This window comes from Lagenorhynchus albirostris, chromosome 11 (genome assembly GCF_949774975.1).
Source record: "Lagenorhynchus albirostris chromosome 11, mLagAlb1.1, whole genome shotgun sequence".
In the NCBI taxonomy this organism is placed as follows: domain Eukaryota; kingdom Metazoa; phylum Chordata; class Mammalia; order Artiodactyla; family Delphinidae; genus Lagenorhynchus; species Lagenorhynchus albirostris.
In genome coordinates, this window is record NC_083105.1 from 7,933,703 (window position 1) to 7,959,484 (window position 25,782).

General features: G+C 55.8%; 2 protein-coding genes across 4 annotated transcripts; one reads left to right on the forward strand and one right to left on the reverse strand.

The window, feature by feature from the left end:
- The first annotated feature begins 541 nt into the window (after positions 1-541).
- Positions 542-9,286, forward strand: CHADL (chondroadherin like). The gene is made up of 5 exons (XM_060164804.1): positions 542-694; positions 1,256-2,950; positions 3,478-3,644; positions 4,299-4,497; positions 9,075-9,286. The coding sequence occupies exons 2-5, from the start codon at positions 1,286-1,288 to the stop codon at positions 9,099-9,101; spliced, it is 2,058 nt and encodes a 685-aa protein (XP_060020787.1). The 5' UTR covers positions 542-694; positions 1,256-1,285; the 3' UTR covers positions 9,102-9,286.
- L3MBTL2 (L3MBTL histone methyl-lysine binding protein 2) lies at positions 6,879-25,015 on the reverse strand. 3 transcript variants are annotated; one of them, XM_060164801.1, is made up of 18 exons: positions 24,904-25,015; positions 22,475-22,709; positions 21,285-21,323; positions 20,868-21,001; positions 19,486-19,609; positions 18,591-18,670; positions 16,924-17,041; positions 16,391-16,525; positions 16,018-16,106; positions 13,203-13,434; positions 12,771-12,847; positions 12,480-12,584; positions 11,706-11,853; positions 11,222-11,304; positions 10,682-10,916; positions 10,123-10,188; positions 9,148-9,264; positions 6,879-8,709 (listed from the first exon to the last, which is right to left on the reverse strand). In XM_060164801.1, the coding sequence occupies exons 1-18, from the start codon at positions 24,925-24,927 to the stop codon at positions 8,597-8,599; spliced, it is 2,154 nt and encodes a 717-aa protein (XP_060020784.1). In that variant the 5' UTR covers positions 24,928-25,015; the 3' UTR covers positions 6,879-8,596. The 3 variants fall into 3 exon arrangements, with proteins under 3 accessions (XP_060020784.1, XP_060020785.1, XP_060020786.1); XM_060164802.1 differs by lacking the exon at positions 21,285-21,323; XM_060164803.1 differs by lacking the exons at positions 16,018-16,106; positions 16,391-16,525; positions 16,924-17,041.
- Positions 25,016-25,782: the final 767 nt, after the last annotated feature.

The window sequence follows — 25,782 nt, forward strand, 5'->3', positions numbered from 1 at the left end:
GACCAGCCATCAAGGCTCCTCAGGGCTTTCGGATCCCACGACACCTGGTCTGCCAAGTCGTGCCAGCCCTGGGTCCTCCCGTCCGGCTGCCAGGCTGTCTTCTCGAGGTGGGTGCCATTACGCTCCCTGCCACCACGGTGCTGATGCCACTTCCGTCTGAGAAACGGCTGATTCTCTCTCCACTGCCAACCTCACCCTGGGAGGACACAACTCCCCCTGGACCCGGGGGTTTCTGCACAGCCTGGACACACCAACTGCATTCGGCAAGGCCTCACTGAGCCACTGGCAGACAATCAAAGGGACTTGCCAGGTTGCCTTTCTGAGCCTGTTTCCTCTGGTATAAAACAGGGATAACAATGCAACCTATGCTCTGGGGAGGGGTTGGAGGCTCAGGGTAATGACAGCTTCCCTGGGGCCAAAGGAGGAAGACACCTGAGGGGCTCTGGGACAAGAGCTGGGGCTCAGTGAGTGGACAGTGTGGGACCCTTGCTCCTGTGAACACCTGACCCTTCTTCTCTCTGCCAGGCCCCAGAGTGTCTCCGTGGTGCTGCTGCTTCCTCTGCTGCTGCCACTGGGGCCAACCTGGCATGCAGCTGCCCAGCGCTGCCCACAGACCTGCGTCTGCGACAATTCCAGGCGGCATGTGGCCTGCCGGCACCAGAACCTCACCGAGGTGCCGAATGCCATCCCTGAGGTCAGTAGGGCAAGATGGGGTGGGGGGGGGACAGCAGGAGGAGCCCGGGCTGGCACCAGTGGATCTGCCATTGCCGGGCTGGGAGGCCTTGGCAAGTCACTTTCCTCTCTGAGCCTCAGTCTTCACATCTGTAAAATGGGAATGATAATAACCAACAACAGGGAGACAATCTATTAAAAATGCTATGCAATTGGAACAAGTTAGGTGACCTATATAGATACAGCATTGAGTTAATTACAGGCCCTGTGGCAGAGAACTGGGGATATACTGGACTAAGGTATGGTCTCTGTCCTATGGAGTCAAGAGCTAGAGGAAAAGAGTGAAAGTAAAGGGGCAGTGACAATTCAATGTGAAAAGTGCTAGACTAGGGGATACCCAGGCGGCTGGGGAGGAAGGCTTCCAGGAGGAGGTGTCAGGGAGCAGGATGAAGAGAATGAAGGAAACGTGAGGGGGAAGAGAGTGTTCCAGGTGAGGGAACAGCACGTGCAAAGGCCAGGGTAAGCAAGGGGCACAGGCCGTGGTCCTGGTGCCGCTCAGCCTCCCCTACCTCTCCCTGCTCAGCTGACCCAGCGGCTGGACCTCCAGGGCAACATGCTGAAGCTGATCCCCCCAGCTGCCTTCCGGGACCTGCCTTACCTGACACACCTGGACCTGCGGCACTGCCAGGTGGAGCTGGTGGCCGAGGGTGCCTTCCGAGGCCTGGGCCGCCTGCTCCTCCTCAACCTGGCCTCCAACCGCCTGAACGCGCTGCCCCAGGAGGCGCTGGACGGGCTAGGCTCGCTGCGGCGGCTGGAGCTGGAGGGGAACCTGCTGGAGGAGCTGCGGCCGGGGACGTTCGGGGCGCTGGGCGCGCTGGCCACGCTGAATCTGGCCCACAACGCCCTCGTCTACCTGCCCGCCATGGCCTTCCAGGGGCTGGTGCGCGCCCGCTGGCTGCAGCTATCCCACAACGCGCTCAGCGTGCTGGCCCCCGAGGCCCTGGCCGGCCTGCCCGCCCTGCGCCGCCTCAGCCTGCACCACAATGAGCTGCAGTCCCTGCCCGGGGCGACCTTGTCCCAGGCCCGCGGCCTGGCCCGCCTTGAGCTGGGCCACAACCCCTTCACCTACACGGGCGAGGAGGACGGGCTGGTGCTGCCCGGCCTGCGGGAGTTGAGGCTGGACCACGGGGCCTTGCAGGCCCTGGACCCCAGGGCCTTTGCCCACTGCCCCCGCCTGCACACCCTGGACCTCCGTGGGAACCAGCTGGATGCCCTGCAGCCGCTGCAGGGCCCGGGTCAGCTGCGCCGGCTGCGGCTGCAGGGGAACCCACTGCGCTGCGACTGCCGGGCTCGTCCCCTGCTCCAGTGGCTGGCGCGTGCGCGCGTGCGCTCGGACGGCGCGTGCGGGGAGCCACGGCGCCTGCGCGGCGAGGCCCTGGACGCCCTGCGGCCCTCGGACCTGCGCTGTCCCGGAGCCGGGGCGGAGGAGGAAGAGGAGGAGGTGGCGGCCGCGCGGCCCCGTGTCCCTGCCGGCACCTCCAAGGAGAAGGCTGGGGCGGCCGGGCCCTGCCCTCGCGCCTGCGTGTGCGCCCCTGAGTCCCGGCACAGCAGCTGTGAGGGCCGCGGCCTGCAGGTCGTGCCCCGTGGCTTCCCCAACGACACCCAGCTCCTGGACCTGAGGCAGAACCACTTCCCCTTGGTGCCCCGAGAGGCCTTCCCGGGCCTGGGCCGGCTGGTGTCGCTGCATCTGCAGCACTGCGGCATCACAGAGCTGGAAGCAGGCGCCCTGGCGGGGCTGGGCAGCCTGCTCTACCTCTACCTCTCGGACAACTCGCTCTCCAGCCTCAGCGCTGCCTCCCTCGAAGGGGCGCCCTGCCTGGGCTACCTGTACCTGGAGCGCAACCGCTTCCTGCAGGTGCCAGGGGCCGCCCTGCGCGCCCTGCCCAGCCTCTTCTCCCTGCACTTGCAGGAAAACGCTCTGGACCGCCTGGCACTGGGGGACCTGGCAGGCATGCGGGCCTTGCGCTGGCTCTACCTGAGTGGGAACCGCATCACCCAAGTGTCCCCCGGGGCACTGGGCCCCGCTCAGGAGCTGGAGAAGCTGCACCTGGACAGGAACCAGCTGCGAGAGGTGCCCACTGCGGCCCTGGAGGGGCTGCCTGCCCTCCTGGAGCTGCAGCTCTCGGGGAACCCGCTCAGGGCCCTGCAAGATGGGGCCTTCTGGCCCGTGGGCCGCTCACTGCAACACCTTTTCCTGAACAGCAGTGGCCTGGAGCAGGTGGGCACAGGGGGAACAGGGGTGAGGGGAGGCAGCACGAGGGTCTACGCAGCTTGCGTTCACTCAACCAACACTGCCGCCCCTGCAGTGCCAGGCCCGAGGCTGGGCGTGGGGTCCCTGAGATGAGCCCGACCCTGCGCCTGCCCCAGGGAGCTCAGGTGTGGGCCACAGACCAGGAGGAACGCTGTGCCACACGGAGGGGCTTGGCAGGGAGGGCACTGCCGAGGCCTGGAGGAGGGCGGAACGTGGATCCGTGGGGTTACCTACTGTTGCACACTTTGTGGGCAGAGCTTTGCCAATATGCGGGGGTCCAGGCGTAGCAGAAAGAACCATGGACTGGGGGTCTGTGTGACTTGCAAAGGGCACGTGCTTTGGCAAAACCTGGGTTTCCACCCCAGCACTGCCCTTCCTGCCCATCTTGGGCTCTCTACTCCCCTTCTGCACGGGGAGCATGAGGCTCCCTCCCAGGCCTGGGGGTATGACAGGCCTGGCAGGAGCTCACACCAGGGCCTGGCGCCTTCTTGCAGGTTTCTCCGGGGGCCTTCTTGGGCCTGGGGCCTCGGCTCCAGAGCCTACATCTGCAAAAGAATCAGCTGCAGGCCCTGCCCGCCCTGCCTGGTCTCAGCCAGCTTGAGCTCATTGACCTCAGTGGCAATCCCTTCCACTGTGACTGCCAGCTGCTCCCACTTCACAGGTAAGCACCCCCAACTGAATGCCCCAGCTGGGGACCCAGCAGCTGCTCTCAGTCAAGCCCTGGTGCCATCTGAGCCCCTCTGGCGGGCGAGGATCCTTCCAGGGCCAGCTACCCTTCCTGGGGGAGCCAGACATCCACGGGGCTTGGGTGGGCTTCTCTGAGCCCCTGTTCCCTCATCTATAAAGGGGGAATGAAATCTGCCCAGCCTAGTGGGGTGGGACCTAGTAAATGTGTGAGAGCACTTTACGTCATTGCCTAAGATAAAGCAACAAGAACCGTGGAGTCTGGTGACCTGGGCTCAAATCCACCTCTGTGACTGACCATCTACCTTTGAGCCATGTGGCCTCTCTGTGCTGGCCCCTCATCTGGAAAGGGGATGATAGCGATTGCATCCACCTCCTGGTGGCGGTCGTAAGAATTACATTAAATTAGATAGCTTATCTAGATTGAACAGCGTCTGGGTCTTCAGCCCTCTGGAACTGTTTATTACTGGCCCCCTGTTACAGGGAGGGGATTGAAGGTTGAAATGACTTGCTCAGGGTCACATAATTGGTGAGTGGCCGAGTCCCACTGCCCCCACATCACTGAGGACCTCTTCGCTCTCCTCAGGAAAGCTCAGCACAGCGGCTTCCCCGAACCCCCTTTTCTCCTCAGGTGGCTCACTGGGCTGAACCTGCACGTGGGGGCCGCCTGTGCCGCCCCTCCCAGTGCCCGTGGCCAGAGCGTGAAGGCTGCAGCTGCTGTCTTTGAAGCCTGCCCGGGCTGGGCTGCCAGAAAGGCCAAGCGGACGCCGGCCCCCAGGCCTAGTGCCCAGAGGACCTCCATGAAGGGAAGACGGCAGGGAGCGAGCAAGGTTGGTTGGGGGCAGGTGCAGGGAGGCCTCGCTGGGTGGGTCAGGTTTTAAAGCCCCTGGGGTAGCAGGGATCTGACTTGTCTTGGTCCCAATTTCGTGAGGTTCTAGATCTGGGTAATGACCCTGTTGCTTCCGTTAAAAAATGTCTATCCCCCTCTCCTTACCTCCTCCACCTCTGGGCTAAGCCCAGAGTGGGTTTGTAAGGAAATGACTGTTTCATCCCACGGGACAATGGCCTTTCCGATTAAGCTGCAGCATCCCAGGACCCTGGGTATCCATGAGAACCCCACAGTGACTGTTACTGCTGGATTGCCATTGATTCGGCCTGTCCCCACCTGATCTTGGGGGCCTCGCTCATCCCTGGGGCGGGAAGAGCAGGAGTGCAGGTGTGTGGTTGGTGCCACGGGTCGGACTCCATCACCCCCTTGACGTTACGTTTGCTGTCCGGACAAACCCATTCACACTGGAACGCTCAGTTGTAGCAAAATCTCGCAGCTCATCAGAGAAGAGTGCGCAGGACATGGGCACCCCTCCACGTGGCGACCCATGCTGGGTGGTGAGGGGATGTAGAGGAGGCAGACCTTAGAGGAAAGCCGTGACCAGAACAGGGTGGGCTCTGGGAAGGAGGGGAGAGGGCTCTGCCTGCTTCTGGACCTGCAGCTTGAAGAGTTGGGGCACCTAGGGACCATCAGATGGTGTTTGTATCAGTTCCCTAGGGCTGCAGTACCACAAACTACCACAAGCTGGGTGGCTCAGAACCACAGAAATGTATTGTCTCACTGATGTGGAGGTTAGAAGCCTGGAATCAAGAGTGCTGGTGGGGCTGTGCTTCCTCTGAGGCCTCGAGGGGAGGGTCCTTCCGTGCCCTGTCCAGCCTCCGCGGGCCCCAGACGTTCCTTGGCTGTGTCAACACAAGCCCCGTCCCTGCCTCCACCGTCACACGATGTCTTTCCGTGTCTCTGCACATCGTCTTCCTGCTGGATGTGTCCAAATTCCCCCTTTTTATGAGGACACGAGTCATTAGATCAGGGCCCACCCTAATGACCTCATTTTAACTGGATCATCTCTGTGAAGACCCTATTTCGAAATAAGGTCTTATTCTGAGGTATCTTTTTCGTGGGGACTTAATTCAACCCGAAACAGTGTTCTTTGTGGAGGTCGGCTGGGAGTGAGGAAGAACCCCTAAAAAGACCCCAGGCCGAAGGTGAGCATTCGGCCTTAGAAGCGAGCCCTGGAGCCAGGGTCAGTGACGGCGGCCATGCTCGGCGAACACGCGGGCGGCGCTTTCTGCCGGGAGTCGTGATGAATGGCACCGGCGTGGATGCTGAGCTCGACTCGGGAGTAGCAGCCCCGACGGGTTCACCTCCAGGTCTGGACTCTCATTAAGACCCCCACGCCAATCCCACATCTTGTAGCTGTGACAGGAATGGGGCCTCGCGGGCCACCCCATCCAACCACCCTTTCTGACACGGAGATACGCCACCAAACAGGCTTTTTGTTTTTACTTTGTTGAAAGTGGCAGCTTCCTCCCAGGAATACCAGGGCATTGAAGAAGGATAAGGGCCCTGAGCCCTGGCAGGGTGTTCTGGGCTGGGGGACTTGCCTGGCCGAAGGCACCTGGCAGACGAGCCTGGGCTTGCTCCCACTGCTGTCATTTAACAGTTGTCAAACCACCAAGTTACTGAACTTTAACGAGTTCTCTGTCTCTTATGCGTAAAATGAGTCAGCGTGTCCTCACGGGATTATTGTGAAGATGAAGCGAGCCGTGTGAACACCTGTACACTAGTGCCTGTCATGTGGGGCTATCACAAATGGTAGTGCCCTTGCTTCCCGTCCCTCAAGCAGAGCTGAGGATGCAGATGGGGGTGATAGTAAAGGAAGGTGTTTGCACGTGGCCTAATCTGCACCAGGGAGCTGCTGCAGGCTGTCAAGCAGTGGGAGCAGGGAGTGGAAGTGGTTCTGTTCTTTAGGCTATTTCCCAGCCATCAGGTGGCCCCGCTGCTGTGAGGCTTCAAGACCTGGTTCCATCCAAGGGCAACTGAGGAACAAGGTTCATTCTGTGCCTTGAGCTATTATGTCCCAGAGGTCAACACTTCCATCTGTAACAAATTAACCTCTAGGTCCCAGGAACACGTTATGTACACTTTGTCACATACTTGGGCTTTCTGGAACCTGTGGTTTTGGTAGGGGAACGGCTGAAACATAAATAAGGAGAATATAGCATGTTGTTGCTATGGAGACGGGGAGCTCCGGAGATGACAGATGACACTTGTGTTCTGCACTCTTCATGTGTGAACTCACCCAATTTTCATAACTGACACCGTCGGGTGGCATATCAGAACGCACTCTAGCTCTAAGAACAGAACACTGACAAATTGGACTTAAGCAAGAAAGAGATTCAATTGTCTCATGCAAATTAAGTATGGGAGGCCAGTCCAGGGCCACAACGGCAGCTAATCGTGCCCTCCAGCTCTGCCTGTCATGCTCACGGCACCTGTAGATTTCACTTCTCCATTCAGGAAGAAGCAACCGAAGGCCAAAATGCCATACAAGTCCTGTTTTCCTAGAAGCTCTTCAGTCAGAACTGGATCCATTAACGGCAAGAGCATCAGGGATGATGAATTATTCTCAGCTGAGCAGTTTACCCTCAACAAAGGCAGAGCTGAAGTGCGCACACATGCCACCTTCCTCCCCTGGGAGCTGATGCCACTGACTGACCCATCACCACTCAAGTCTGGTGTGTGTGAGATGGGGGTGGGGTCAGGCATGGTCCCTCTTTCCTGGGACCTGCCCTGTCCTTGGTCGTCACTGTGTTCCACACACACCTAGTCATGTTTTGGGGAACTCAGGCTGCAAGAGGGTGCTTTCTGGGCCTGGTTTCTATACCATGTGGGCCTGCAGAGTGTCTTTAGAAAAGGAGAAAGGATCAAGTTCTCTTTGAATTGACAGGAAATCAGCTCTCCTTGGGCTGGTCACCCCATCTCTGGGATGACACCCAACAGCTGGGTCCTGAGCACATCCACGGTCAGCACCCCATCTGGCAAGCACCTGACAGTCCAGGAAGCCAGATACCCACCCAGCACAGCTGCAGCCCTTAAAGGGGTGACACAGGGACCCACCCTGCCGTGCCGTCACTACCCAAACATGTAGAAGGAAAGAAAAGGGCTGAGGACAGCACCTGCCATCACCTTAGGTTCCAGGAAGAGGGTCTCTTGAAGAGAGGATGGATCAGAGGGAGGAGACAGTTTCAAAGGAGACTAACTGGGGAAAAAAAAGCAACTGAAATTTGGGCAGATGCTAGATGAACTTCTAGAAGGTACTTTAGAGAGAAGGGGATTCAAAACATGTTACAGAGTTAAGGACACGAACAGTGAGGAAAACAAGCCAGGAAGTGTGTCCCTTCCTCCAGGAGCTCCTCCAGGGCCACCTCAGCCAGCAGGGCTGACCACCCAACTCTGTCGTGGCCCTGTGACTTTCTGGCAGGGCCAGACCCGTCCCTGGTTAACAGGAGAATGAAAAGGACAGGTCCTAGCCCCCCTGGGCTCCAGAGCGGGTTAAGTTCAATGCTGGTGGCAGCCTCCCTCTCAGGGGATGTGTGTGCTCGAACACACATACACACACACAGACACACACGTGCTGAATGTGCTCGTACACACACACACACGCATGCTGGGTGTGCTCTCACACACACACACACACACACACACACACACAGAGGCGCGCTGAGCTCACCCCCCCCCAACCAACTTGTCCTCCAGTGTGCGGCCCCTCACCCCTGGCAGTTGAGGGACACGGTGGGTGTGGATGGAGGCTGGTAAGGAAGAGCTTCGGGAACTCCAGCTGGAGAGGGAGCTGCTCACAGGCGAGTCTGTGGGTCTCAGCAGCCCTAGTCATGCCGGCCGTGCCCGGGAGGGGGCAGAGGCGACAGGGCGGGTCCGGGAGACCCTGGGTGTTCATTCGCTGCCCAGCGCCCACGGCACCAGGCGGCATTCACGCGGAAAGGCTCAGTCTCCAGAGGAAAGTGGGGTGGAGGGGTGCTGGCAGTCGAGGCGCCCTGGGCTGGCTGCCAGCTGGGCGCTGGGCAGGCAACGAGGAAGTCTCAGTCGTCTGTCTCCTGTTTGATGTTCTCGATGGGAACGGGCAGCTCTGGACTCGGGGCCTTGTCAGGCGTGGCCACGTCGAGATGCTCTTCCTTTACACGCACGGTAATGACTGAGGAGGAAGAGAGGTGGGGGCAGGGAGAAGAGAGTGTGCCTGTAACTCCAGGAAGGGCACGGCCTCAGGATCTGGGGAAGAAATCAGGCTTCCTACGGATGGGCCCTCAGGACATGGCAAGGGGAGCCCCTTCCCCCTCTGTGGGGGCAGGCAGCACAGAAGGCCTAGGGTCCCGTCACCCCAGCCGGGCAGGCTGCCCACCCTGCCAAGCACATGAGGTGGAGAGGGCCATGCGAGACGCTCGGCTCCATTCAGAGCTGGGGGTGGGTGTCTGGGAAGCCCTCCAGGCCCAGTGGTCTGAGAAGGGTTGCTTGGTGCCCAGAAACTTCCCTTCAAACTTGACTCTACTCTTCTGTGCCCAGGTGGGGAAGGAGGGGGTCAGCCTCTGAGCACCGGAGCCGCCCCCAACCTCGACCCCGCGTGGGAGGCTCTTACTCTCATCAGGAACGGGCTCCGACGAGATCTTCTCTGCCGCCTGCAGGTCGTCCTCCAGCAGGGGCTTCTTGGACCCCTGTCTGAGGGGCCGGGTCCTGGTTGGTGGTATTCTTTTTCCTTTGAATAAACACAGAATTAAATCCGGGATAGGGATGCATCCACGTGGCGCACGAAGGCTGGGTCTTGCCCAGTGGTCAGGCAGCACAGCAGAGGGGAAAGCGCCAGTGTGGGAGGGCGAGGCCCCAACTCTGATCTCAGCCCCCAGGGCTGCGTGCCTGCGGCTCAGAGGCTGCCGCCAGCAAGGGACTGACACCCACCTCCCCCCACTCGCCGCCATGGTTAAGCTTCCCTTTTCGGATCCTCGCTTTCTTCATGTCTGAAGTGTGATTCCCAGCCCTACATTTTGAACGGCACAGGGTCCTGCCGCTTGGTCGCCTCCACACCCTCACAGCATCTTAATCCTGCCTCGGGACCACACTGTTTCCTCTCTGTTCCCTTCAGGACATCCTCTCCTCTGCATGATACCACGTCAGGAAGCCCACCTCACCGCACTGGCCTGCAGCTCAGCTTGGGGCCTGCTGAGAATGGGCCTGTCTGTGGAGAGGTCCCCAAGATCAGTGGCTGCCCTTCCTCCCACTCCCTGGGGGTCATGAGGGAACAACGACAGCCTCAGGGAGCAGCTTCCACCCGTTTCCTTTCGTACCTTTTACTTTCAAGCATGGCCTCTACACATGGCCTCCCTACACCCCAAATAGTCTCTCGTCTCTTTTCCTCGGTATCCTGACCATTGCCAGAGATGGAAGACTTACGCTCTGGGTCCCTGAAGACACAGGGTGATTGATGGCTGGGCCCGTGGGGCAAGGGGTGAAGGAGAGGGCGGGACCATGAAGAGCGCGACTTAGGTGGCGACACCCCACCTCCACTCCCAGGGACACAGGCTCAGCTGATCCCAGGTAGCTTTAGAGCATCACTTACTTTTCTTCCCAAACTGTTTCTTTTTCTTCTTTGTGGCCTCTTTGGCTTTCAGAGGCGTGGTGGGCTCTGTTGTTGAAAGTATGGAGAAGAGGTGAGGAGAGAGTTCTGAGAGGACACAGGCTGTAGGCACACCCCAAGATGCCTGTCTGCCCCTCACCGGCCTCCCTGACACAGGGGACGCCCCCAGAAGGAAAGCCAGAGCTGGGCAATGAGAACAGGGAGGGGGTTGCAGAGAGGGACTGGACAACAGCTGTCCCTTCTTCCCACCCTCATCACCAGGGCTCTCGGAGGGACCTAGGGAGTTTACCTGGGTGCACAAGGGCACGAGCATATGACAGAGTGGGCAAGGTCAAGGAAGGAGCTCTGCAGGCCAGAGGGAGAGGGAGACAGAGAAGTCAGGACAGGGAGGGAGACAAGGGCCACTCTTTTCTTAGAAGTGGTCCAGGAGATTCTCGATCTCATGCCAAAGAACGAGGTGGGCGTGGGGCGGGGGCGTGGTTGGCAGGAAGGAAGAAGAAGAGGAAAGTCAAGAGCCCCTTAGGGCTGTGAGAGCCCAGACCTGTGGCCACGGGCGGCTGGAGCTGGTAGCCGGTGAGCTCACACCAGCCGACGGGGTAGATGTCCGGGGACTCACAGTCTACCCACTGGTCATACTCGCTGTCCCAGCCATCAAAGTGGATGCTGAGGAGACGGTGCACCACCCGCTTCACAGTGGCCACACAGATGAGCCGGGGCTCCATGAGGTCCACGGCCTCCAGCTTCATGCCCACCTTGAAACCGTGGTTGGGGCAGTCCTGGGAGGGAGAACAAAGGCAATGACCAAGCCAGCCGGGGCCCTGCCCCAGCGGGGCAGACCTGGGGGAGGGAGCAGGGCTGAGCATGCCTGCGGGGGGAGGTTCCTCTGACCAGTGATCCCACTGCATTTTGTTCCCAGGCACTGGCCCTTTTGGGAAAGGGACCAGCTGAACTGTTCAGCACAGCGCCCATGTCAGAGTTTGGGACTTCTCCCCTGAAGGGGCGGACCTCAGTAGCAAAGACTCAAGAAAAGAGCAGGGCTGGGATTGCCGCTGCGGGAGGTGGGCAGGACTGGTCTCCTCACCGTGTTGAAGAGCCTTGACGGAGCTGCTTTCGCCTTGGTCTTCTCCAAGTAGGTCTCCCAGCTGAAAGTGTGAGCCTCATACCCTGTAGGAGTGGAAAGTGTAGGTGAGGAGGGGGGAAGGGAAGCGGGAGGGAGTCCCGGAAGGTCTCCCAGCACCAAAGGGGCGCCTGCAGCTCAGTCAGGACCCCCCCGGAGTCTCCCCAGCAGCCTTCTTCCCTCCTCCCCAGGCTGGTACCTGCTCTAGGACCATGGTCCTGTTGCACAAGTTGTTCACTGACCAAAGGGACAAGTGGGAGCTCTGCTCACCGAACCACATACCGGCCATGGGGCCGAGCCAGCCCAGAGTATGGGCTAGTGGTGACCCTGGGTAGCTCTGTCACCTCTCCAATCCACTCACAGACTTCAAACTCCAGGGGTCTGGCTTGGCCAGGAATTGGGGCCAGTGGCCCCACCCTGCTCCTCCCAACTGTAAGGCTCGTCTTGCCTTTTGGGGGTGTGAGCTCAATGTCATTCTTCTGGCAGAAGGTGGCTGGGAAGATGGCGTGGGAAGAGGCATGATAACAGAACCAGTCTGAGCCATCTGTGGAGGGCCCCCCGTCCACACAGATCATCAGGTAGCCATCCAGGAGGACCTAGCAGGTGGAGGGGAGGAGGGCAGACAGAACATGGTATCCTGAACTGCACCCCCATCCCAGGGTGAGGTGATACAATAGGGATGCAAGGTGGATGGATCCAACCAGAGCTGGTTCTCAGCCTTCCCCGAGCTGCTTCAGAGCACTCAGCACTGGTGTAACCCACGCTCGTGAGATCATTTAGCCTCCTCACTAGATAGCACGTGCTGTACCAGCAGGAACTGCATCTGTCTTCTTGTCAGTGTGTTCTCAGTGAACACACAGGCCCAGCCTGGAGATCTGCTGGATGGATAAATCGGCAAAACCCCCAGGAGGGCCGAAGGGTGGCTGTTGGCTCTTCAGGCTACAGCAATAACAGAGGTTTGCAGTGAAGTCAGCCCGGCTATGGCTTGGCTAGGTCAGCACTCAAAGGAGATGACATGTGGCAGCAGGGAAGCCTACACCTGACCCAGGACAGGCTCAGGCCAGGTGTTCAGTAAGCACCTGTCCAACGCACCTCTGACCCCGACACGAGAGCAGATTCTGACCCTGACACGAAAGCAGGTAGCCCAGGAGCAGCGAGAACTGGGAAGCTCTGCCACCTCCATGCCCGCAGAAAGCCATACTGGAGGCTCCCCCAGGCTCACCTTGCAGATGGTTGCCACGCAGATGTTGCCCAGATTCAGGGGGTCAATGGCTTCCAGTTTCATCCCCTCCTCAAACCAACCGCCTTCCGTGTAGACAGCTCGAACCTTAAAGGAACGGGGCACTTGGGGAATCTCCGGGCTGGCCCAGGGAAGGTGGGAAAGCAGGCCTCATCTGCCATCGGCCTGGGAAGGAAGTGGGGAGGGAAAGGGACATCCCAGGGAAGAGCTGGGGTCCGCAGGCCTGGAGTGGACCTGTGGCCAAGGGGACAGTGCCCAAGGGCTGTGCCTCACCTTCTTGAACAGATAAGGAACAGCATCACAGTAGATCTTCCGGAAAGTGGGATGGTGGGCCATGTCGCTGCGCCTCTCTTTTAGGGAAATGGCAGAGGGAGGAAGGGAGAAAAGGAAGGTGAAGCTGCTAACAGGGCCATCTCCACGCCTCCCCCAGAAATGTGCCCCCTAGACCAGAAGGTCTCTGTAGGAACTATTCAGCCCTTAGGACCCAGACTCTTCCCACATCACATGGAAAGGATGTGGCCTGTAGCCTCTAGTTTCAAACCAGTTTTTAACACTTCAACCTGAGTATCCTCAGTCAAGGCACTCAACCTCTCGGGATACTTGGTCAAGTCCTGCCATCCGCATGGTAGAGATGATCGCCTCTACCGTGCAGCATGGTTGTGGGGTGTAGAGATGTGCCCTCGCTGGCCAGGGACTTCTGCTAACCTGACAGCTTGATGCCATGGCCGACACGCCTTGACCAACCCACTGGGTGGATCAGGGGGCTCCACATGTGGCACCAGAAGTCATCATCGCTGTCGCCATCCTCGTAGAGAAGCCGTAGGCGACCCCCGATTACCGTGTCCACCACAGCCATGCGGGTCCGTGACACCTGGGACTTGTCCACCACCTCCAGCCGCATGCCCTGCCGAAAGGGGTACTTCATGCTCTCCACCATCTGCAATGACATCAGAACACAGGCCTGCTGGGGTCATGTGGACCCTCCCACCCACCTTCCTGTTCTGTCCCTTAAGAGTAATCAGAGGATGGGGAAGGTGGAGTGGAAGCACCGCACACACTGCGTCAGGAAGCAGGTAGATGAGCCCTCCTGTCCCGCCAGGTTCAACCCTGGCTCTCAAGTCCCTGGGATGATACTGATGATATGATTTTTACATGTGCACCAAAATGCCAGTAAGTCATTATGATAGGTATTACAGAACGCTTTTCAGACTAAGGAAACAGGTGCCCCAGAGAGGTCACATGACTTACCCAGAGTCACACGGGCTCGTGAGTGGCAGAGCTGGGCCGCAGATCTGGCTCTGGTGTCCAGCTTTGTACTCTTTCAGGGATCTGCACTCTGACCACACGGGCACCCCGCTCCCCTCTACCTGCTGGCCCCCACTGACGGCACACACAAGCCTCGTGTTTAGGGAACTGAGTGCCCCTTGCCTCCATACATCTAATTTCAGCTCCAGCCCCTCTGCGCTGCAGCTCTGAACGGCTCTCATAGCACCTCAGTAGTGATGCCTGCCCCTCTGACGCAGCAAAGGACAGTGACCAAGATGTCCACAAGCTGCTCTAGAGCCCTGGCGGCGGGGCCTGGGTGAGGAGACGGGAGATTCTTTGTCTGCTGTGACTTTGGTGCTGTCCTGCCGGGGGTAGAGGATGGTTATGTAAGCTCTGTAGGGCTTTTCCAGTACCAGGGCACTGCGGGCTCAGGGAGAAGCATCCCAGTCTCCACGTGACGCGGGGCTGAGCAGTGCTATTCCAAATCCCACCAGGAGGGGGAGCGGCCCAAGGGTCACAAAGCAGCCACCAGGACACAGATCTTTCACCCTCAGCTCAAGGGCTGGAATATACCAGGCCCATTTAGCAGAGGGAGAGACACAGGGTGAGAATTGGGCTGGGGTCCCTCTGGGCCGCCTCCCCGCCGCTGGCCTTTCCTGACAAGCTCCTTTCCTCTGTGCCCACTGGTGCAGCCCACGACCCGACAACGCTTTATTGCCCTCCTTTGTTTAAATTAAGGTCACACGCTGGAACTCAAGGTCTGTAAAGGCAGAAGCTAGGTTTGAGTCATTTCTATTGTACATTCTCAGCTCCAAGCACAGAACTAGGCACGGAGATGCGGGCCTGGATTACCATATAGGGATTGGATTTGGACTTGAGCTCCCTCCACAGACCCACCCCTCCTATCCTCTCCACCCCCCAATCTTCAGAGGCAGCTGCTTTTGCACGCATGCCCTGCAGGGACTGGGCACGTGACAGCTAGTGTGTGCTTGCTGACTGTTCACACAGAGCCCTGCTCTGCCACCCAGAATCAAGATCTTTTTAATTTAAGCAGAGATGAGGCCACCTTGACACTCCTGGTGGCCTGCACACAGCCACTTGCCTCATCCTAACACTAGGGCCAGCTCATCTTCAGTCGCCAACCCTGTCCACTGTGCAAGGTACTATGGGAAATATAGGAGAAAAAGCTTGCAGTTTTGTGGAAAAGACTATGATAATTAACAAAATATAGAGAGATGAAGAGCAAATGAGCACCACCCAGTACGTTCAAAGAAGGGAAAAACTGTTTTTGAGGTGCTTGGAACCATTACTCATTGAAGACCAGCTAAGGCCCACGGCGCCAATGTTCTCACCAGGCATCCGGGGCCTGGGGTGAGATGGCCCCAACTACCCTCCCATCTGATTTTCCACCGCTGGCTTCCATGCCCGCCCACATTCTACCCATCAAGGTAGAATTCAAATGCCATCTTCTCCACAAAGCCTCCCTCAATACCTGCTCGTCCTGAGGCCACAAGGCCACTTCAACCACAGTCACGGTAGTACCTGCCCTGCATCCCCTTGGCTCGCTGCTGTGATGCTTACCCAAGCAACATGAGAACAACACGTGTGGGCATCCGGGTCAGGGGCCCCAGAGACCCTAGATGTGGCCCAGGCACCTATGTGAGCGAGCCGCACAACAGCAGGCCTGGCACACAAAGGAGGAGGAGACTAAGTCTTCACTGCGTATCCTTGTGAGCCCTTTGAATTTTTACCATGTGTATGATTTTTTATGTTAAAGAACTAAATAATTTTTAAAAATTCAATGCCACACAGATGATTTTGAGGCACATCTCTGGTACAAAATCAAGGCTATTTTATATTCTTCATGGGTGTGACTTCATTTCCTCTGCCAGACTGGACGGTCCCAGATGGCAGGGTGCACATTCTCCGTATTTCCAGTGCCTTGTATACAACAAGTACTTAATAAAATCTATTGAATGAACGCTCCTGAAAATGCTATGAGCAAAGGTAAGGATCTAGAAGAAGAAATGGCAGACAAAGCCACATGATCAATGCGTCTGAGCAGGGAGGAGGCTATTAAGCTGGGAAGGCAGACGACACCCCCCATCCATCCTTAGGAAATCTGGAGCCGCTAAGATTGCTAAGCAAGGGAGTCTTAGAAAAAATACTCCAGTGAATAGCACGAAGGACAGATCAAACGGGATAGGGGCAGGAAGGAGATCAGTTAGGAGACCCACAGGGCTCACTGCCAGACCTTGATGTGGAAATCCACGGGAAGCGTCCTGGAGCCCACCAACCGTTTCATGAGGTAGCCCTTCCAGTCGGTGAACTTGGCATGGATGGCTGCAGAGACAGAGCAGAACCCTGAGCACAGACTGACAACACTCCCACTGATGGGGCACCAAAGCTGCCCCAGAGAGCAGCAGAGGGGCCTAAATAACTTATTTCTGCCTTTTCAGGCCAGCAATCACCATCTTATAAAACCGGACTCCCCCAACTTGGACCTGCCACAGGGCCTCTGGGACAAGGCAGGACAGGAAGCAAGGAGGCAGGTGGGCCCTGTTCTGGTCTAACTGCTCCCAAGGGCCCCGCAGGAACCAGGACAGTGAACGTTCTCATCGACTCACTCCGCGGGGGCACCAAGATCTTGCTGTTGATGGCGCACCAGCCGATGGGGTGGACATCCACAGTCCCCAGGTTGCACCAGAAGTCATGGCTGGCGTCGTTTTCAAAGCCTTCATACCGGAGCAGCACCCGGTACCCTGAGAAGGAGGGAACGGTGTGCTCTTAGGCCTTCGCTCTTCTCCAGCCTAAACAGGACTTGTGCTGCCTACTTCAAGAGCTCCTTCCACAACAGCCAGAGTAAAAACAAACCCATGCCACGTACTCGGAAAGCAGTACAGCACAGGAGGGAGAATAATTTTCTATAGCCTGATCAACCCTGGAATGAACTTAAAAGATGGGAGTTTCCAAACTCGCCAAGCCCTGTGGTCCCCTCTAAGGTAGGCAAGATAAAAGAACAGCAAGAAGGGAGGCAAAAACTCCAGCAGGCGGGTTTTTGTGTTTGTTTTATGAAGCTGATTTCTGCTCCGCCACTGCCTGTCCATCTGGAGATGTCACTGCCCAGGCCCGACCCTGCCTCGGCCGGAGGAACACCCACCTGCCGCCTGGATGACCGAGGCGATCCAGTACACACGGCTGGGGAGCACAGCATCGCTGTTGAGCACCTCCACCTTCATCCCCTTCATCACATCCTCCCACTGGTCATAGAGTGGGACCTGTAAGGGGGACAGTGAGCCACCTGGGCTGGCAGAGGAGAGCAGCTGGCTGAGGGGCCTCGCGAGAGTCTGCGTCCTTCCTCCTTCACCCCTCAGCATTGCCCCTCACTCCTTGTGTGTGGAAGGCCAGGCCGGGGACCAGGGATGAAGAGACGGGCAAGACGTGGTGGTGGGGCTGGGCAGAGACCCAGAGTCAGGTGGTCCTGGGTGCTAAGCTCTCCAGGGCCGCTCCTGGCTGCTATCCTCGCGGGCACACCATGGCTGCACCAGCCTGCGTGACAGTCACGGCGCCTAGCAGTTTCTTACCCTCACCACGTGCCAGGCGCCATTCTTGGCACAAATAGCACCTCTTCCAGTCATCGCTCCACCCGGGCCGTCAGGACCGCGACCCCGGCTCCCGCAGCGGTCGCCAGGCTGGCTCTCACAGAGCCGGCCGCCCACCCGCCGCTCCGGCACGTCCTTTCTCCATCTCTCCTCCTCCTGTTCACATGCCCCCGACAGCACTGGACTGCTTGGGGCTGCCTCCCCAGTATCTAATCCTTACTTTGCTGCCAGTGGCACTTTGGTTCTCCTTTAGGGAGATTCTCCTTTTTTCCTTCTCAGCCCTGGTTTCAGCCAATCAGTGTATCCCATTCCATCTCCCTGGCCGGAGGGACTGGGTTCATCACAGAACCCAGAAACAGTTATACTGCTCAGGCACGTTCAGGTGGGCTTTTTACAGAGTATATCGAGGCAGATATATTAGTGCAAGTATGATGCAACTCCCCGCAATGAAATGCCTGAACTGCTAGAGAATTCAGGAAATAAAGAGCTCCCCCCACTGGGAAAGACGTGCACCTTCACTAGCAACCAGACAGGAGAGGAGGAGTTAAGCTGCACCGAGTGCCAACCTCTTCCTGATCAGCACCTCCCCAGAGTTCAGTAGCAGCTCAGAAATTAGAGGCTAGGAAGTGGGTTTAAAGAGGCCTCCTCCTGGATTTCCCGGGTTTAGGAAATTGGCTTGAAAGACAAGAGAGCTCCCTCGGTTTCTCTCTGCGCCTGCAGGAGACCACCGCTCAGGCCTGCCTGCTAAGTTCTTCGGCTCCAAGCCCAGCCCTCCAGGTCTCAGCCTTTGCTGTTTCTCAGTGACAGGGAGTCGGGGAGCCTTTAGAAGAAGGGGCTCCAGGAGGCATCCACATTGGCCTCCCGGGAACCAAGGGGCCCAGGGCAGTTCACAGCACCAAGCTTTCAACGGGAAAGCACTAAAAATGGGGGAAAAGGAGAAAGGGATTCTCAAAGTTTGCTTCTGGATATCAAAGCACAAAGTGCCATTATGTAAATAAGCGAAGTGGGGAACCTCCGAGGGGCTAGAAGCCCGCATTGAGGGTCTGTGGGAGGACTTTCTGAAAAAGTGGACAGAAAGGTAAGCTGGAGGGAGCAGCAGAGCTGGGCTTCGAGCACCCAGACCTCACCCTGTTCTCTCCCGGTGCCGACGTTGCGAGGCAGGTGGGTGAGATGGTGGCAGCACTCAGGACCCTGCCCGCCCTCCCCTCATCCCCAGGGCACTCACGTGTTTAAAGCAGCTGACAGGAGCAGCCTTGTAACTGTGATCCTTCAGGAACTTCCCCCAGTCGAAACCCAAGACCAGCGCTGCGGGGCAAAGATGGAGAGGGTTAAAGGGTCGAAGCTGGGAGCTCCGGCAGCAGCCATTCCAGGACCCCGGGCCGGAGGGGCGGGGGCAGCAGGTCCCCTCCTCACCCCATACCTGCCCCAGCAGCGGCCATCAGGACGGCGGAGGGCCTTATCCAAAGGCTGCCAGACTCTCAGGAGTAGAGGAAACACTCAGAGGGAAATATGTCTGGTCTTCCTTCCCCAGAGAAAGACGGAAATTCAAAGACCCTTGGGCTTAAATTCCTCAGACCGCCCCCAACCTCTCATTGGCCACAGCCAATCTAAATGATGGGAGGTGCACACACCTAGGCCCCTCCAACCCTTGAGCCTGGGGGCTCAATATCGGTCAGAAACTCAGACCATCTAGCGCAGTCGGTCAGAAACTCAGACCATCTAGCGCAGTTGCTTCATGCCTACATTTGCTCAGAAATAGCTACACGAGCTCAGAAAGAGAGAAAGGTTCCTCCCTTATCCCATCACCCTTCTTCAAACAAGATCTGGGTCTCCACTGCCCCAGGGAAACAGAAGCCAGAGAGCTAAGGTAATGCAAAACAAAAGCAGCTAATCCTCGGCTTTTAAATTATCAAGAGTAGGGGTCTTGGCAATTTAAGAGTGATTGAGGGATCTTCTGGGGTAATTTCACAATTACCAGGTGAGGAAGATACAATCCGAAGCCAGCCCGGGCCGGCACTTTCTAGCTGGCCACCTCCTCCAATCCTCGCTCCCTGGGAGGCCACCCCAGTCCTGGCACTGCACCCAACCTGCTTCCTGAGCACCGGTCCCTGCAGTCTTACCGTCCTGCCCTGTTGGTGTCCCATCTGCGAGTTGTCCTGTCCCTTGGGAATGGAGGAAGGCTCCAATTTTGGCAGACCAGGCAGCTTTGTGCAGGACTTTGGCCTTCTTGGTAGGTGGTTTTCCCTGGAGGGAGGAGAGCGTGTGTAGCCTAAAGGCTAAGAACAAGGCTCTGGATTTGGACAGGTTTAAATCAGGCATGCTTCCAGTTAACCTCTTTGGGACTTCAGTTTCTTCATTTGTAAATCAAGATGATAACAATGATAATGCTTAGCTCAGAGGGGAGTTGCAAGGATGGGGGTTGCCCACACTTAGCTATTGTTCAACTGGAGAGGGGGGGTGGGGATTGGCAGAGCCACACGCAGGGAGGGGCACTTTTACTATCTTTTAAGCCCCGCCTCTGCCAGGAACCTCTTCTTGGTGTCGTCAACTCTCAGCCATCTCCTTCCTTTGGTGCTCCTACAAATTTATGGCAGAGAATGGGCTTCAAAGGGCTCGTGAACTGAACCATGGACTCGCTCTAGAACATACATGAATGTTCTAGAGAGAGTCCATAGCTTATCGGGTGCTCAAAGGCATCGTCCCCCAAAGTGAAAGGCCAATGATCTGGTCTGTAATTTGTAACTTAAGTACTGATCAGAAAGGCCCAGAGAATTTATTAAAGAGATGGGTGAAATAGAAATGTGGATTGAGGGAGTTCCCTGGCAGTCTAGTGGTTAGGGTTTGGCGCTTTCACTGGTTCAATCTCTGGTTGGGAAACTGAGATCTTGCAAGCTGTGAGGCGTGGCCAAAATTTTTTTTTTTAATTTGGGTTTAAATTCCAGAGACCTGGGTCCAAACCCTGGCTCTTCAATTTTATTTGTGTACCTCTAAGTAAGTTAGTAGAAATTTTTGAGCCCTTAAAATCGGAATCTTTAAAAATTCATTTTTTAGGGATCACTGGTTGGACTGAGCATGCCAAGCCCATAGCAAGTATCCCCAAACTATAGTTATAAACAATACCATTATTAGCTCACTGAGAAGGACTTTTCTATGCCTTGACTAAAATCTGCAAAATGAGGGACATAATAGTAACTGTCTCACAAAGAGAGAGAGTGTATGAGGCACTAAGTAGAAGAGCGGGCACTGCGACCCTCACGCTTCACAGGACAAACACCCGGGGAGCTCGTTAAAGACCCTGTGTCCAGGCTACACTCAGCCCCAATTAAATCAGAATCTTTGCGAGTAAGACCCAAGCATCAATATTTTTTAAGGTTTGCAGGTGACCCCAACGTGCAGTCAAGTTTGAGAACCGGTGCTGTGAAAACACAAGGCCAGTCTGCTGATTGTTCCTGTCTCAGTGCCCACGGCCCCAGGAAGGGTCTTCCAAGTGATGGCCTCTCACCTGTAATCTAGCCAAGATACTGGCTTTCTTGGAGTTGGAGGAGTAGCTCCTAGAACAGGAGACGCTGCAGAATCTCTTGGTCTTGGAGAAGAAGGCTTCCCTCGTACCCACGATACCACACATCTCACAGACAGCTGGGAAGAGAACTTAGCACATGACTCCCTTGATCGTCACTCCAAATCAAACAAAATGATGGGCCCTTCAAAACCTGGGGCACTGCATTAATCAGGTGAGTCCCAGGCCCCCTAAGGCTGACAGATTTGGAATAGAAGGTTTGGGTGTGTACACCTAAAGCTCCTTAGCACCCCTTGGCTATATGTGTCAATGGTGGGGCTAAGGAAAATCCATGAGGATGACTGGGGAAACAGGTGAGTGTTGGAAAGTCTGCAAAGAGGAAAATGAGAAGAAAAAACGTACCCATATCATTTAACTTCCGTGGGCCTATTTTCTTCTCATCTATAAAGAGACTGAACTAGATCAATGTTTCATCCCTGATATCACATCAGAGTCACTTGAGGAGCGTTTAAAAATGCCCAAGCCTGGGTTTCCCTGGTGGCGCAGTGGTTGAGAGTCCGCCTGCTGATGCAGGGGACCGGGTTCGTGCCCTGGTCGGGAGGATCCCACATGCTGCGGAGCGGCTGGGCCCATGGGCCATGGCCGCTGCGCCCGCGCGTCCGGAGCCTGTGCTCCGCAACGGGAGAGGCCCGCATACCGCAAAAAAAAAAAAAAAAAATGCCCAAGCCTGATTCTAATTAACTGGTCTGTGGTGGGACACAGGCATCTGTGGTTCGTTCAGAGTTCCCCAGGTGATTCTAATGTGCAGCCAGGCGATAGCACCCCTGGACTGGATGGTCTCTAATAGTTCGTTCCAGTTCTAAAGTTCTAAGATTCTAAGAGAATGGTTAGAAGAAGATAGAAGGGAGAAAGATAAAAGAAAGGGGAGAAAGGAAGAGAAGACAGGATGAATGGAAAGGAAACAAGTGGCAAAGAGTATTAGATTCTCCTCTCCTAAAGAGTAAAGGGTCCAGGGGACAGAAATGTCATCACAGACCATCTAGCCTCCCCATTGTCACAGGCAGTCCCCACACTGGAGGCCCTGGCACAGGGGTCCAGGAGCTGTGTAAGCATCACATCTCTGAAGCCAACTGTCTTCCAGATGATTCATAGGGATTCTCATCTGCCCACCCCTACCCTAACCCTCTAACCGGAGGTCACTTTATTCTGTATTTTCCCCCCTCTCACTTCCAACCCACAAGCTATTTCTTGTCCCTTCCCAGATAGTAACCAGATCACTTTAGGTGTCCTATATTCTCAATATCTAGAGAACAGGACAATCGCAAAAGCAGCACCATGTTAATGACTGGCATCTAATATGTGCTGAATAAATACTAATTATAAGAAAGAATGAAATCACAATTTGAAATCAGACTGCAGCAGAGGAAATGACCCTTGGGGATACTTGGGGTGCCTCTGCTCTCTCCTAGGGCCTTAGACATCAGATCAAAGGGCCCTTCACACCTGGACAGCTCTGCCCACCTGGCCTATGTCCCCCTCTCCCTCCACAGCCTCTGAAACCTCCCCCTCTTCAGGGGACACTCTGAAGGCACCTGGCTCAGAACCACTGCCATCCACGGAGCGGGGAGTCCCAGGGCTAAGCAAATGCAAGGGGGAGGTGGGCAGCTCCCCTGCTTCCCGATCCTCATTTTCTGCTTCACTTGACTCCTCGAGGTAGGAGCTGCTCTCACTGCCCGCACTGCTGTTATAACTCCGGAAACTGTCGTAGCCACCAAAGAGCTCCAAGTCATCATCTTCCTCTTCCTCCTCCATTGGTTCTGAAGTCTCCTAGTGACACAAAAGCAGGCAGAAGGAATTATGGTTGGCTTAGTGTATGGGAAGGGAAGCTGCAGATCTGCTATCAACTCCCTATCCAGTTCTTGGTCAAGTCAACACTTTTGGGCCAAGTGGCAGGCAGAATCAAATACTCCTTTTGCAAACACCTGGATCATTATTCTTGTTTATACATTTCTCAACTGCAAATCAAAAGAATACCTTAGGGGCTTCCCTGGCGGTACAGTGGTTAAGAATCCGCCTGCCAATGAAGGGGACATGGGTTCGAGCCCTAGTCCAGGAAGATCCCACATGCCGCAGAGCAACTAAGCCCGTGCACCACAACTACTGAGCCTGCGCTCTAGAGCCCACAAGCCACAACTACTGAAGCCCGTGCGCCTAGAGCCCGTGCTCCGCAATAAGCGAAGCCGCCACAATGAGAAGCCTGGGCACCACAACGAAGAGTAGCCCCCACTCGCCGCAACTAGAGAAAGCCAGCGCTCAGCAGTGAAGACCCAATGAAGCCAAAAATAAAAAAAAAAAGAATAACTTAGCAAGACAGAAAACATGTATTAGGAATTCACCAAGGTCCCTCTGTGGATTTATAAGTGATGACATTTTACCATAATTCAAACAGAATACACTGATGTGAAAATATCCTAAGCAAAGTGCCTCATGAAGACTTTCTGGGGAAGATGTATTTTAGAAACTCATTCTTCCCCCTTCCGCATATGTACACCAAAGTAATTTCAACTCAGAAACAACTTAAGTTAGACAAAAGTTAATTTGGGGCCCAGACTGCCCTAAAGAGGATATCAGAGGCTAATGACACGCCGGCTATAGCACTATATACAATAGCTTTGGACTCAGCTCTGATCCTAACTAGCTGTGGGTCCTTGGGCAGGTCATTTAACCTCTCTGCGTCTCAATTTTCTCATCTATAAAACAAGAAAAATATTTGGCTCCAGGAGGTGGAATGTAAATGAGATACTGTACATAAATCTACCTGGCATGTTGCAGAAAAGGTGTGAAGAATTTGGGCTCTAGGCCAGGGCTCCAACACCCTCCCCACTGCTTACTAGTTACTACCATCCCTACCGTATGACCTGCAGCAGGTCAATCTCAATGCCTCAATTTCCGCACCTGTAAATGAGGACAATTCCACCTATTACATAGGCTTTGGGGGAGAAGGAAGGGTTAATACGGGCAAGGCACTCAGAGCAGTGAGTTGCACACAGCATGTGCTCAATAAATGTTGGCGATTATTACTGGTTAAAAGCATGGGCTCTCAAACCAGGTACACCTGAGTTTGAATCCAGGATCTTCCACTTATTACCTGTGTGATTTTGCGCGAGATATTTAACCTTACTGCTCCTGGTTTCTCCATCAGTACAATGGAGATAATAACAAGCCCTCTAGAGGACTGCTGACATGCAAAGCCTAGTTCCATTTGCAGCAGTGAGTGACAGCTTTAAAACTGTGAGCTGTCATTCTTACTCTCCACTGTATGATTCTTTTCCTTTACCCTTATAGAGTTTTTGAGCGATTCCACTTTACATTTACAAACTACACATGCAAATGTGCTAGAAAGGAAATTCAAATATAAGGTGACCAGAAGCCAAATGATTAAAGGATACGTGGGTTACAGGTGGTGGTAGAGTGGAAAAAGCAAACCTGGTAGAGTTTTGGAACTTGACGGACTTAGTGCCCATCTCCTTCACTTTACAGCCCTGTGACCCTCCTGGGGAGTCGCACCACCCCACCAGGCCTCAGCTACCTGAACCACAAAAACGAGACACTGGGCTGTTGAGTATACTGGGAGATAATGCATGTGAACGCTCCGGACACGGAGGGTTTATTAAACTTTAATCATCCCTTACTTCCCATCAGGATGTGACAGGCCTCATAGTCCCTAAAGGACACCACCATGAGACAAGGAGGAGGAGGAAGATTCAGGAGCTCTCAGATTCTGAACCCAATTCCCCTTCCCCAGGCCAGGGAGGCTGTTCCTCCCTCAACTACTCGGCCCCAGCAGAACCGGAGCAAAAAGCAACGCCAATCGCCTCGGGCCCTGCTCAGCCTAACTACCTGTTTATCCATCCTTCCACCCTCCACCCTCCAGGCGTCGCTCAAAGGCCTAAAGAAGGGCCCACCGAGCAGGGCTCTCGGGGTTCCCTTTCCCAGTCACGAGAATTCCTCTCCCTCTCACCTCGACGCCCCGGGGCTTCTCCATGAGACCTAACAGTTTCTTCAACCGTCACCAGGTGCGGGAAGCCATATTGGCCTCGCTGCTCTCCGCGAGCGCACTCATTGGCCGCCTCCCAGAGCCCCGGGCCAATCACGCTGCAGAAAAGAGGTAAAGCCGGTTCGGCGCTCCCCTGTGCCCCTCCTCCCCGGGAGAGGGGGAAGCCGCGGACCTTATGGGACTTGTAGTTCCCCCTTGGGTGCGCTTGAAGGGGGGGTGTTGCTATAGCGACGTGAAAATTCCCCCGGCCCTAGAGCTGCGGCGGCTCGCGCGGACTGTTCTCGTTTCTCCACGCCAACCTCTTGCTATCACTCCAACTCCATTCTTCATTAACGTTATTGAATACCTAAGATAGGTACTGTCCAGGCGCCAGGAATAACCTCGGACTCTCCCTGATCAGAAATTTAAGGTGCCCTAGGGCGGGGATGCTAGCAGAGAGACTCTTCCGGTTCAGGCAGAAACTGGAATACTCTTATGCCCAATGCTGTAAATGTGCCGCATGCTCAAAATCCTGCAAAACTCCCTCTTACATCACCATCTCCTGAAAAAAAACTCAGATACGTGGCTCTCTGTCTCTTTCCTCTTGGATTTCCCACAACCTCCTTACACACTCGGAGTTCTAGGTGCTGTCGTAGAGCTTTACAAACATCTCAAATCAGGGATAATCAATCACCCTTTTAAAGATGAGGATGGACTTCCCTGGTGGCCAGTGGCTAAGACTCTGCTTCCACTGCAGGGGTACGGGTTCGATCCCTGGTACAGGAAGTTCCACATTCTACAGTGCGGCCAAAAAGGGGGAAAAAAAAAAAAAGAGGACGATGAGGAAACGGTGGCTCTTTGGGT